The 14,203-nt window shown below is 38.8% G+C and overlaps 1 protein-coding gene across 5 annotated transcripts in view; it reads right to left on the bottom strand.

Moving 5' to 3' along the window:
• The window catches only part of GTF2I (general transcription factor IIi), a 71,685-nt gene that overhangs the window by 30,909 nt on the left and 26,573 nt on the right, over positions 1 to 14,203 (bottom strand). For 3 of the 5 annotated variants that reach the window (XM_039507799.1, XM_039507797.1, XM_039507796.1), the window contains 6 exons: positions 13,143 to 13,220; positions 10,420 to 10,479; positions 9,581 to 9,637; positions 6,602 to 6,664; positions 4,648 to 4,749; positions 78 to 143 (listed from right to left, as the gene is read on the bottom strand). In XM_039507799.1, coding sequence (XP_039363733.1) covers positions 78 to 143; positions 4,648 to 4,749; positions 6,602 to 6,664; positions 9,581 to 9,637; positions 10,420 to 10,479; positions 13,143 to 13,220 — 426 coding nt within the window. Of the gene's footprint in view, positions 1 to 77; positions 144 to 1,761; positions 1,906 to 4,647; positions 4,750 to 6,601; positions 6,665 to 9,580; positions 9,638 to 10,419; positions 10,480 to 13,142; positions 13,221 to 14,203 lie in introns of those variants that run through there. The other 2 variants (XM_039507798.1, XM_039507800.1) reach the window with 2 other exon arrangements.

Here is a 14,203-nt window from a genome sequence, read left to right as displayed (position 1 = left end):
CGCATGCCAAAAAGTTGAGACTTCCGCTGTCAAAGGGCTAGAGGCAATTGTTTGGAAAGGAGTTTGTTAACACATACCATATTTTCTTTCAAATAATTCTTCAACCTGCTTTCTCAAGTCTGTAATTCGGGCATTCCATTTCTCTGTAAGGATAAAAGGAGGACATGTTAGACTACAAATGAGATTGAGCCTTTACAAAGAGTATTTTGCTACTGAATTCTGGAATAAACAGTATGTCTTTAGAGCTCACACACACAGATTCATGTGGGGGTGTGATACACACTCTACATCTCAATATATAGGGGGTCTGGTACACACTCTACATCTCAATATACATGTATATCAAAGAAATAGGATAGAATAAAATGTTTAAGATTACCTCCAAAACTTGTGCAGATGTTAAACCAAGTTTAAAAAAATTAAAGGACAAAAATGGGCTAAAATTAGTCCAAAAATGGGTTTTCTTCGACGTTTCAGTCAGCAGCTCACACCACCATCGGGGTAAAGTCAATTTTCAGCAGCTATTGACAGTTATTTAAATCCAGAGCCTGAGAAGCTTAATTAGGAAAGCTTGATAAAGCTTACACCGAGTACATGAAGCTGTTTTGGCGCAAATCTGTAAAACTACATAGGTCAGGAGGCATCATGCCATCCTCTTCATTAATCCAGTATTTGCCAAAGTCCTGATGTTGGCTGGATTTGCAAGTCATCCATACAATTGCTATTTCTGAAAGAAGATGCGGACTGCAAGACACAGACGTTATCCAAATCCAGTTGCGTGTTGTACGGTGAACTGGATTTAACAGCAGTATTTTTAAACATTTTAAATTCTGTGATACAAATTGCATCTTGTTCTCATATAAATTCAATACCCTGAGGAAGAGACTACTGGCTTTTTGAAGATGGTGCCAGCTGCTGGCTGGCTTTTAGTGACTAATAAGCAAGCATTTTTGTTGCCTATTTGTAGAGTAGACTTTTCTGACCTCTCCAGTTACAAGCTCAAAGTCAGACTGATACGTTTAGCTGTTACACCTCTTTTTGCTGAAAATCATTCTCTCATGTAAGATGAGATACAGGGTTCAGCTTCAAGTCTATACCAAAATCTGTTTTAAATATCAAATCTCCTATTGGAAAATACATACAGCTTCAGAGGTTATAATTGATTTTTATATGCTATTTCTTGGATGTCAAAGATACACTGTGTATTTCAAGCTTAGGTAAGAACAAAGCCTTGTCCCACATGGCAAATTTTTTGGGAAGAACTAATTTTTTCAGGATAAATGTCCTTGCGGCCATACAAACTTTTTTTCCCCCCCTCCCCCAAATTATCTGATATCTCATCCTGCACTAATCAATCTGCTTTGGATTTAGCGATTCACAGGAGAATCTCTCCTGCGGACTCCCTACTCTTAAGCACTAGACCTGGTGGGACCCACATGGACTGTTTTGGGAGGGTGGCCTTGGAAGTACCCAAGAGACCATCAAAGGCACCCAAGCAACCCTGGACTTCATCCAGGAGATTCTCCCAGACAGCCAAGATTTCTTTGGCATGCCAAACCCTGAGCCAGAGACCTAGGAACCAGAGAAATCCAGGCAGAAAGCCAGCCTGAAACTGCCGTATAGGGAAGAACTACTAGTAAGTATTAGGTACTGTAACACAATACAACTATATAAGGAGATTTCTTAAACAACTGTGTTCCAGGTGTTGGCTGGATGCTGCCATTTTGCGTGGAGTCTCTGCCTAATGAGCGCTCCCCAACCTTCCTTTAGTGTGCTCAAAATGGCACCTTCCCTTTAAGCCCTAAAAGGTTTATTTCCCTGAAGTATCAAATTCCACAACCACTGGCCAAACGTACCACTCATTGTCCCATCCCCCTTCCTGTGTGATTCTCCAAGATGCTGGTACTGCAGGGGTTAAAAGAAAAACCAAACACATTTCAAAGCACATTTATTTTAACAGTAGATACAGTAGGAGAAAAAGTCACAGAAAAAGTAGTTTGGTTCACAGTTTAATCAGTACCCCAAGCTTTTAGCTACCTTTACATTTTATCACGTAAATTGCCAAAATTAGGCTAGAGACATTTCAAAATGCATAGGGTTTATAAAGCATTCATGGCTAATTTTAATCAGAACTTCAGTATTAACCACCTCTTGGTTTCAAACCAATTACTGCAAAAGTCTACTTGTTTTGTAGTGCTCCTGATCTGCATGAGTTATAAAAATAGAATGTAAAGAAAAGATAGTCCTCTGTTTGGCATGCCCATTGCAAACCAATGCTGCTTTTTTGGGGCTGCCAAGATAGATGGCATTTCCCTTCCTCTCCTGGACCAACTTAGGGCATGGGGGCACCATCCTAGGAAACTTTAGCACTGCATAGCTCACTGGTTTGCCCACTGACTTTGAAGAAAGCCATCCTCTACCTATTGGGAACACACCTAAGGGTAACACGCTCCAGTGTAACGGTTGCCTATAGAGACGCACATGCAATTATTAACCTGCCCCCTCCCATTCTCCATTACCCACCAATCTCCCAGCCAGCACTGATACAGAGGTCCTACAGGAAGGGGAAGATGGAAAATGTCCAAGCGCACCCCAGACTGGGAAGAGCAGATGGCAATGGCATTCCAAAAAAGAGAAATATCAACTTACTGTTGTCATGGAGACCACTATCTACTTGCACCTTTTCTCTGTCCCCCCACCACATGAAATGCCACTGTCCTGATAGACAGGGGGCCTTAATCAAAGCAAATGAAGCAAAAGATGATGTGGAAGAATAGGTTCTCTGCTAAGATGCATTTATCATGAGAAACTCAGTTGAGAAATCTTCCGCCCATAAAAACATCACTTCCTAATAAAATGTTCTCTCTCTCTCTCTCTCACGCACACCCACCCACCATTCATTTGGTTACAGTATATTCATTTTCTATCCATTGCACTCTGGCTTCAAAGTAGGAGCACAATATTTCCCTTGACACTGTTCCCCCAACCAGTTGTGGCACAGAGGCACCGTCTCTGGCTACTCACATTGAGAAAAATCTCTCCACCACCACCACCCAGCCATCAGTGAGGATTTCTCCCTTGCTCTCACAGATGCTGGACAAAACACAGCAAGCACTTATCTCACGGGGCAGATATGGCTCACGAGCATCCGGTCTTGTTATGATATAAGATAGTTCCACTTTCCCTTCCATCTTTCAAAAGCACATTCCACTGTCATACCGTAGCTACTCAGGGTATAGTTAAACTGCATCCTTCTCCTGTCCACATGTCCAGTAAAAGGCTTTGGAAGCCCAGGATAAGCTGGGTTTCCCAGAATGACAGGAGAAATCGCAACACCATTAATGTCCATAGTGGTCCTGGGAGCAAAAGTTCCTTTTTTCATTGGAGTAAACAGGGCTGAGTTTCTACAGTTCCTGGCAATTTTGACCTTGCCAGACTACCCTACATTATCATCGGTGAACCTTCCACAGTGATCAACCAGGCCTTGCAGCACACCACGGACAAACACCCTTTTCTGATGAAGTCTGAGGCGCAAAGAATTGATACATGGGTCCCATCAATAGTCCCAATACAACATGGGAATGCCATTTGTGCAAATCCATCAATAACCTCCTGTGCACTCCCAAACTTTATGACGAGACCCAATAGCACCTTGTCAATAGCAGTGCACACTTCCATGAGAACAGTCCAGACAGCTGATCTGCCAACACCAAACTGGTTAGCTACTGACTGGTAGAAATCAGGGCCGGTGAACTTCCAAAGGGTTTTGGCTGTACACTTCTCAATGTGAAGGGGAACCCGCCTGTTGGTGTTCCACCACTGCAACTCCAGAGGGAGGCTTTGCACAGATTTCTAGAAAAGTAGCTTTTGTCATTCCGAAGTTCTGCTGCCAGTGCTGGTCATGCCAGTTCTGCATTATTATCATGTCCTGCCCGTAAGCGTTAAGTTTGCTGAGTGCTAAAGCAGTGCTCCTTTGAGTGAAGCCGCTTCGGGAAAGTGCACTGCAGAAGTAACAGCTTTATTTCAAACTCCTCCTCTACCCATGCGACTGTGGCTGTCTCGCGACCCATCCAAAGACATGAACACCAACAGAGAGGTGCAGCAGCTCCTTCACATTCATGACAGTCAGGATCTTTTCCCCAAGCATGGCTCCCCTTGGCACACTTTTGTTGTGTCACTTGAAGTGTGGAGAGAAACTGACTAGGATTGGCTCCTGACCTAGGACCTCCAGTTATCCATTAAGCTAAAGTGAAAGTGACCGGCCTCACTCTTTTCTCAGATTTTCTCTCAAGAGGTCAGTTGAGAAAATGGCTAAACTGACTTCTACTTCATGTTATCTTATTTCTAATGTTTATATTATTCAGGTTTCCTCCTCTCCACCACAATGGCTTCCGAATGGTTTATAAAAGCTACAACTTTGGTTAGTCCAAATTTTGGCTAGAGGAACACTTTACAGGTGAACAAATACTGGTGGTTTACAACTGTTTGCTCTGTAGCAATATATCTACAAAGAAATATAGGCTGTTAACTGTTAACTGAAAGCCTATCTCTTCAAAAATCCCACAACCTGATGTTATCTAGAGTCATCAAGGAGGAATGTTTTTCAGGAAGCAAATGACAAGAGATAAACTTGAATTTGAATCTTACCAAAATTGAATTCTCTCACTTTTCTTCTCCCAGCACTGGCAGCCTCATTTGCTGACTCGGTGTTCTTTGGTCTCTTGTTGGGTGGTAAATAGTCCTCATCATCTTAAAAATAAAGATGAGATACATCACTGATGCTTTTATCCAGACAAGTAATTTACAGCGTTGGCACTGTTTTGGAGTCTCAGAATGCTAATGGAAGTATCAATCAGTGCCTTATTAAGGGCCCAAATCTGCAACCTTACTCATGTGAGTACTTCTAGATTTAAAGAGAGTATCTGCCTGTGTTAAAACTACTTAGGAGAGTAAAGGTCCCAGGATGTAGCAAAATTTATTTCACATTTTCCTGGGGAAGATGTTAAATGAAGCAAGAACTAAGTAATGTTCTGAACATATGGTTTGTCACAAAGTCATCATGGGACAGCAAAAGTAAATAAACATTTACTAAACATTTATCTGATTTAACTAGAAAATCTATCCACTGAAGGTATGCCTACACTGCATAGACTATACCGGCATAGCCCCATAAGGTAGATGCATCTTACACTGCCCAAAGAAGTTTTTTCTGTCAGCGTAGGAACACCATCTCCCCAAATGACATTAGCTATGTTAATGGAAAAACTCCTCTGTCAACATAGCTGCATCTACACTGGGGGTTTGTCAGCACAGTTATGTTGGTCAGGGATGTGTTTTTTACATTCTGGCCAATGTAGCTATGCAGATCAGGCCTAAGTCTTGAAATGCACTACCGAATTTAGGGTACATTTGTCCCTGCAGAGCTCCACAGAAACAGAGCTTCAAAGCAGTACAACCCTGTGAGACATGAATGAGTTTCATTTAACAAGAGCTCAGAAAAATCAGGGGTTGTTCTGAAGTTTTTAAATTCCAGTAGATTCATGGGTATAGTTGCAGCAAGTAGGAAATAAGACCTTTTAACTTTCTCATTTCTGCGCTATAAGGCTCCCTTCTCCAGAGTCTACTTATGCTCCTGAGGCCAAATTCACCTAACAGACAGAAAATGCAGTTAAGGAAAGCAGTTGATGAAGGTCTCAGGTCTTTCTTCGCTAATGAAAGAGGCTTAGCAAACCAACAAACAAATTCAAAACTATGCCAGAACTTTGACTTTTTTTCCTTCATGTTATTAGTCTTATAAAAAAAATCCTTTTACATTTGCAATATTTGCAATCCTAGATAGGAGAACTTGATAATTAGAAAAAGAAAACTGAAGCCAGTCTCATGCTAGAGATAGCATTTTCCCCAGGATATCTTGAGTGTATTCCATTTGGAAAGCACAGTGTATATTTTAATTTGTAGCCATTCGTCTCTCTTTGGCTCTGTGATAGGAGCCAACTTTTCAGTGCGGCTTTACTTGTATGGCATAGGACTTCCAACCAGTACAAAAGCAACATGTAATTGCTTGAGTGACACTTCACTACTTTCATTGCAGCTAAATCACTGAACACGCTTATTACAAATCAGAGGCTAAAACAACTGTTATCTTGCCAAAAGATTTTTAATCAGCATCAGACAATTAGTTTAAAGCTTCAGTTCCACAAGCTTGTCTTTAACTAGGAATTTGTACGTGACTAAAATGTGTTAATAAAATGCCTCTCTTTTTTAAGAATGAATATGTCCTTCAGAGTCTTAAATTTTACCTTACAGTTAGAGTAATGAATATTTTATACTATTAATGCAAAAAATGCTTGAAAAAATTGACAAAAGATTTAATCACTATGTTTTTGGTATGTTGTGTTTTTACTGAACTTCTTGGAGTAAGTGTGCTTATGTGGTAGTTCTCATTTCACACTCTGGTCAATGCTGACTGGTGATCAAATTTATTCTACTCTAGGTAGTGGGTGAAAGATAACATCACGCATACTCAGCCAGACAATTGTGCAAGGCTTTTGTTACCAAGAGAACCCAAAAAGATTGGAATTCAGGAGTTGGAAAAACTAACCTTCGATGGTGACCTCAACTTCAGGGTCCTCACTTGTTTCAGAAGGGGCATGCTGAGAAGAATCTGAGAACAAAAACAAATCACAAAAGAATTTCAGAATGGCACATGCACTCTGAAGTACTTTTACCCAAGCGTTCAGCAATTTAGTGTTCACACCACCACTTGTCACAGAAGCCTAATGGCATATTAATATTTTGTTGAACACTGTGAATTAAAAAAAACCCTAGAACAAAGACACTTTACCACAAGCCTTTAAGCATTTATAGACAAAGGTAAGGAGGTGAGAATTATACATGCTAAATTGTATGCGCAGCAGTGCAGAGAGCTGGCATTAATGACATAGGAAATTTCTTATTCCTGGCTTAATAGGATTCATATAATCATAAATAATTCCTCAATTGTTATCAAGGATTACTTAAAAATGTAAACAAAGGCTTTGTGCCCTAAGATTATAGATTTTCTGCTATCATTCATAAGCTACTGGCAGATCTGTTCTGGTTGGGCTAAAATAATTTTCATTACAGATTACAATGTTAACAGTGAAAAAATGATGGAGAGTCAAACTGACCTCAGTGGGGCAACATGCATCAGTATAGTCAACAGGATTTGGCTTAACAGTATAGAGTGGGGAACAACATATACATTGGATAAATTTTAAAAAAAGGAACCTGATTCTTGCTTGAAACTGTTAAGATTTATGCAGATTCTCTAATTAGAAGGCACTGTGTTTGTACACCTGGATTAACACCGTCTTTGAGATCTCTAAGCTAGAAGCATAGTAAAGTGTTTTGTTTGGTGGTCGGTAGGGAGCAATCTCCCTTCATCATTGCTTTTCCCTTGATATCATGTAGTGATCAGCAACAGCTACTGTAATATATTAAATAGAGCACATCACCTATGTCAAACCCATCACCTGGTTCAGAAAAACTTTACTACACTTGTTCCATTTAATTCACGAGTAACACAGATAACTGGTAAACTCAAAGCACAAAGAGGATTATGATGTTCTGGTCCTTTAGCCACAGAAGATCAGACAAGCAGTCCATCTAGCCCAGTATTCAGTGTCTGACATCCTTCAGAGGAACATGCAAGAAGTCACATAGTGGACAGTTATGAAATAGTATACCCAGAAGAGTAGAGTAATTTCTTCTTAAACCTTGTCAATTAGTGGTTGGCTTATTCCCTGAAGCAAGTCTTATATAATGCAACTTGTAGATATTATCAATATAAAATAGATGACCCTTTTTGATCTCTAAGCACCTCTTGGCCTCAATGATAACTTTGTGGCAATAAGTTCCAGATATTACATTGTATATATATTTCAAAAAATCATCTTTTCTATTTTAAATGTGTTTACCATTCAGTTTCACTGCCTCCTCCTACTTGTTTTAAAGCAGTGGGTCTCAAACTTTTTTACTGGTGACCCCTTTCACATACCAAGCCTCTGAGTGCAACCCCCCCCTTATAAATGAAAAACACTTTTTTACATATTTAACACCTTTATAAATGCTGGAGGCTGACAGCTTGCGACACCCCCAAGTAATAACCTCATGACCCCCTGAGGGGTCCCAACCCCCAGTTTGAGAACCCCTGTTTTAAAGGGTAAATTTACCTCTCATATACCAGGCATACTATCTATTTATATAACATTAGAATATTTTCACTACTATTTTGCCTATCATTCTTTATATGTCCTAACATGTTTGTTTTACCAACAGTGCACATTTAAAACAGGATAATGATGTGGCAGGATCTTCTTGAATGGTTTCAATCAATTTAAAACGCAGTAATATGTAGTTAAAATTATTCCTTCTGATGTGCATTTGTTATTGTGTTGCCCATTCACTAAATCTTGTATGTCCTTAGTTTCCTTAATAGCTTCTCATGAGGAACTTGGTCAAAGGCTTTTCGAAAATCCAATCATCAACTGATTCTTCTCCCTTAGGCACTAATTTGTGGGCACAAAGAATTTTAGTAGATTATAGATGCATGATTTACAAACCATCCTAGCTTGTCCATATCATATGTCAATCTAGCCATTTCTTTTACTCCTTTTAAATTACAAATCAATTTTCCTAGTAGTGAAGTCAGGCCTAATTGCTTGTAATTTTCTGAATTGCCCCAGCATCTTTTTTAAACGTACTAACTTAAACTTGAAGTATGGATAGGTTTTTAGTTCTTAGCAAAAAAAGGTGCAACTTTCAATTCAGTAGTTCTCATTTAACAAAAGAGAAAACAGATTTAAGAACGACATGAATAATAGAGTTCAGGTTTAAACAAGTAAAAGCCCAGATCAGGCATTCTTCGTAGAGGGCCTGTGGTTGTGGAATTCAGTACTGCCAAACATAAGGTTGAGCCTCAGTCTTATCCCTTTCAATTTGCGCTATAACACTCATTTCTTTCTTCTGGTTCTCTCTTAATTGTTAAGTGTCAAACTGGTCATGACACTTGCTTAGGGAAGCAATGCACCCAGATTATTTCCTCCCAGGCACATGGTTTTATTAATGCAGATCGGAAGAGCAGAGAACTTTATTTTCCTTTTTTGAGGGACCTAATGCACTTTTAAATTAATGCAATGCCATCTACACACTATGTGATAAGCACTTATGAAATTCAAATAATAAGGATTGTAACAATGAATACTGTTGCCATCATAACTTGCCCACAAAACCCATGAGTTTATGATTTAGGGTGGAACAAAACTGGTTGGAGGATTTTATTTCTGAATTCATGTAATAGTGTTTCGATTTTATGGTGATGGGCATAAATGCAATTAATGATTTAAAAAAATGATCACTCCCATCACAATAAGTCATTCACGGTCAGGGGAAAAAAATAACCAGCCATCCACATGCAAGGAGAATGGTTGCGGAGATAATGTACTGAAGTTTCATTGTTTTCAAATATTTATTTAAAAAATGAAATTCTCTTTTCAATGCTGTTAATTCATTTTCATGAAAAAAGTTTCATATCTCTAACCTTCTACTGGTATTTCCACATCTGTTCCTTCACTGCAATCGGAACCCTGGTGGCTTCCTTAGATAAATATAAAGTAAAATATACCATAATAAAAATACAGAGTAACTTGTGTTAACATTAACTAGTCAAAACAAGTATTTTAATAAGGCAAGTTGAAAACGGAAGTGTCTTTCTTGAGGTGCAAATTAGCTTTTTCTAATTTTTGTAAATGGGCATTTGAATTATATATATATATATATATATATATATACACACACACACACACACACACACCGCTTATTTTTGGAGGGGAGGGAGGCACATTGTTTCACCAGATTTTCAATTTGTGCAAAGAACCATCTTCCCTCATCACACACACAAACACTTTTCCCATTAAACTGTTTCCCGTCATGCTTTCTTCCATACTTCAACCCCCCAGCCCCTAATACTTTTTAAAAGAATCAAGTCTGAAATGTGGCACACAAAGACGGTTATTAAACCGATTAATAGCATAATTTTACAGACAAAACTGCAATGGAAACAAGGCCTACATTTTCAAGAATTGCTAGCAATTTTTGATGCCTCAAAATTTGTCTGAAAAGGGCCTGTCAAGAGAGTAGATTAAGAAGGCAGAGCACTTCTGAAAAAGTCAGGGTCCCCTTTTATTTTATCTTAAATTCAGCACACAAAATTTAGGCACACAAAAACACTTGTCCCTTTCAAAAATGTAGATCCCAGATCTTACTCTTGTCTCATACCAAACTCAGATCTGCCGCAACTCGAGAATCAGCACTCAGATGTCCAAATACCAATACTGCTGTAAGAAAATGTTGCTGAGAGAAACAGAATTGAAAAAATACCTGTGTACTTCTTTGCAAGAGCAATTTTTTCATCAATTTCTGAAGTTTCTGAAGGGCCTGCTTTGGAGACACAAAAGTAAGTCTTTAAAAATCTATTTCATAGTAAAATTCACTTTTTTCAGCCATTAATTAATGTGTTAAACCAGCTCCGTTTATTAAGTATAACAATGAAGTACATTTGATTTCCATAGTTTAAAAAACTAACATTCAATTCAATGAGTGTATGAAAGGCTATACTCAGAAGATAAAATCTCTTGGAATTACATTCAAACAATTATGATTACTAATTGGTATCTTTTACTAGTTCGGGATAGTTTCATTTAACTTGATTGGGCAAACTATATTTTCAAAAAGGGTTGAAATTACCACGACTTAAAGTGAGCGATTCGTGGGTGTGTGATTTTTATGCTCTATCATCTCTTAGTGTCAGGTCACCTTCTGATTATACGAGCACGTAGCTCTAGCCTGGAACTAGGCGAGGACTTCACCAATCTACATGGGGTATCTAAAAGACAGAATCCTGCTGCATGCCTAACAACCACGGGCTACAACAGGTTTGGCTACAGGCAGTGAAAGTGCTCAAGCATTAATAAGAATTCATTTGGAGATTAAATAATGAAGAAGTAAAACAGAAAAAAGGCAGTGTCCAGTCCCAGGTTTCTTAAAGCTATGTGACATAATTGCTATCAGTGACTCATTTGTCAACCATTACTATTCTGGTATTACATGTAAACTGGCGGGGTCCCAACCCAGCTCCAAATAAGAACTACATACGCATTACAGAAGTCATTCCCCTTCCGGAGTCTGGTTTATTATCAAAATGATAATTTCAGAATAACTCTATATGAACTCAAACTGAATCCTCTTTCTAGGATTCCTTTCCTCAAGACCTGTCTTGTCACAGGCCCTGGATCCCTGTGCCAGAGGGATACTCCCACTTCATTTATATTATATTCATGGTGAAATCTTATGACCCATGCCTGCCCTGAAGATTCAGCAACTGACCTGTAGATCCCTCCTGGATTCCCACACCTGCTAACAAGGTGAGACATTTAGAGCAGGTCTACACTTATCAGGAATTGACAGTGTGGTGACTGATCCAGTAACTCCGGTACTAAACCGGAATGAAAAGTGTAAGGTAAGTGGACAGGAGAGTTTCTCCCATTGACCCAGCGTGGTGTAGACATTGCAAAAGATCCATCTAAGCTACGTCAACTCCAGCTACATTATTCACATAGCTGGAGTTGCGGAATTTAGGTCGACTAAGCCCTGTAGTGTAGATCTGCCCTAAGGGACAAGAGAAATCACATAAGTAACAGGAAAAATATTAGACACACAATGTGGGTGAAGTAATATCTTTTACTGGATCAACCTCTGTTGGTGAGAGAGACAGGCGAACGGTATTTTGAGTGTCACCATTAAACGCAAGGTGTAACGGACTGTTTAGCATAAGTAATTAGCGCATATTGTAAGGGACCATTCAAGGTAGAGTGGCCTGTTAACACCTCTACAGTCACAAAAAGAGGGGGTTAGTGATTGTTGTAATAAGCCATACAACAAATTGTTACAAATTGTTGTAATAAGCCATAAATCCAGTCTCTCTATTCAGCCCATGATTTTTGTGTTTAGCAGAGTTATGAATTTAAGGCTTCCAGACTCATGTTTTTAAAGTGTTGTGCAGGTTTCCTTTGAGGATGAGTACTGATGGGTCAGATATAGTGCTGCAGTGTAGTTATGGCTCTCCCAGCGCTGTAAAAAAAACAACCACCAATACCACCTCCATGAGGGGAGTAGCTCCCAGCGCTGGTGCACTGTCTACACTGCCACTTTACAGCGCTGAAACTTTTTCACACCCGAGTGAGGAAAGTTGCAGCACTGTAAGTGGCAGTGTAGATAAGCCCTTAGAGTGATCATTTTGTGAAAAGCTTCAATACAGAAATAAAACCCCCTCCGGCCCACAACGGAACCCATACAGGGTATTATGGAAGTAGAGCAAGAGTCAGGCTAGCTGTAACCCTAACAACGCGAGATTTGTAAAAGCAAGGATTGTATGAGGTGAGTGGGAAAGAACTACGTAAAAAGTTGTTGCAACCTTGTGTCAATAATAAGGAATGTAGACTAGCATCTAAATAAAAATAAAATATCAAAATGACCTATGTATAAACAAAATGCAGCTGTTGCTTATTATTGTATATAACAAAAAGTAAACCAAAATTGGATCACTACAAACAGCAATCAATGAAAAATGCTGTCAGATTTACTGACACACTTGCAATGAAAAAAAATTAAACCAGTTTTAAACAATTTAATTTTTATGGTAGATGAAGCGTTGAGCCAGAAAGCCTTTAGCACAATGCCTGGTAAAAAGGTGACAAAGTTGTCACTGGGGTTACATTTTGCAAGTCCATCACCAAAGCAAAATACAGTGTAGAGTTCTTCCACAATTCTACCAGCTTAATGTAGTTATTTAATTCTAGCTTACTTTCAGTGATCTATAATGTCATTTTCCCACGTGGGGGTGGAGGAACGCCCAATTCTGTTGCAGTAGTTGGATGCCTATTTGCTTCACTGAGAGTTACTTAAATGGCTACAAGCATGGAGGTTTTGTATTAGAACAAATAAGTCTAGTTTAGCTATGCAACTACAATGTGTCTAAAGACAGGAAAAAAATAGCAGTTACATACAACATCTTATGTGACAAAATATATGCAAGCTAATATTACCTGGAATGTTATACTGATAGTAGTCAGGATCCTCCGATTCCTCTTTTACTGTTACTGTTGCCATCTCTAGTGAAATTCCTGTAGAAGCAACCGAAAAGTCACCCAATCACATACACAGACACGTGATAAAGGGATTCAAAAACAAAATTCTATCTTGTCTTTATTGCACAAAGAGGAACAACCAGTTTGAAGTAATGTGATAAGTTATTATGTTTTTAAAATGACATAGTGGGGTTCTAGATTTCTTTTATCTCTTCCTTATCAAATAGACGCAAATTTACCCTATTTCTTTTTTCTAACTTGCTAGCCCTGCAAACTCAACCTTGGATCCAAAAAAGTCAAGCAGGGTTCTTCCCTTCTTGTACACAATCACCAATCATAAAAGTTTTGCATCCCCTCCTACGCACATGGCACTTCTAAACTAATTTTGGCTCACTTATGTTTATACAAAGTAAATTCAGTTGAAATCTAGAGATTTCTGGAACTGAATCATTTTGCTGTGTGCAGCAGCACTGTAGGGCCTTGAACTGGTGTACATTCTGCTAAGCAATGCTCTCAGCATGTAGCCAAATTGGTTCCAAAATGTTTTCAAAACATTTTGACTAGAGGAAGATTACCACCCCAAGAGTCTGCAGAATAGCATTAATAATGCTGCAAATGTTCTAGCAACATTTGCAGCTAAGATTAGACTACTCTTCTTTTCAGTCTCTCTGTGACTGGTTACTTTACAAAAACAAGAAAGCACACTAACTCTTTGTATGTATTAAGTTAAAAATCATTAATCTGCACAGCAGCTGTGAATTTATCTAGGATAAATATTAAGGGATATTAAGCCCATATGTTAGGACTGAATATTATAGCTGACAGGCCTAGTTAATTCTTCCCTCTACCCAAAGGATGTAGCAAACATAGAAAAATGGGGAAGAAGTTGTAGTCTAATCCTCCCATCTATTTACAGTCTTCTGACACTGTCATTAGTACTATTATATTAGACATTTTATAAAATTGTATAGGCCATTATTTCTCAGTCCTCAAAATGGATACTTTGGACCAATTAAATC

Source organism: Mauremys reevesii, linkage group 20, assembly GCF_016161935.1.
Source record: "Mauremys reevesii isolate NIE-2019 linkage group 20, ASM1616193v1, whole genome shotgun sequence".
In the NCBI taxonomy this organism is placed as follows: Eukaryota; Metazoa; Chordata; order Testudines; family Geoemydidae; genus Mauremys; species Mauremys reevesii.
This window is presented reverse-complemented; position numbering and strand designations above follow the sequence as displayed.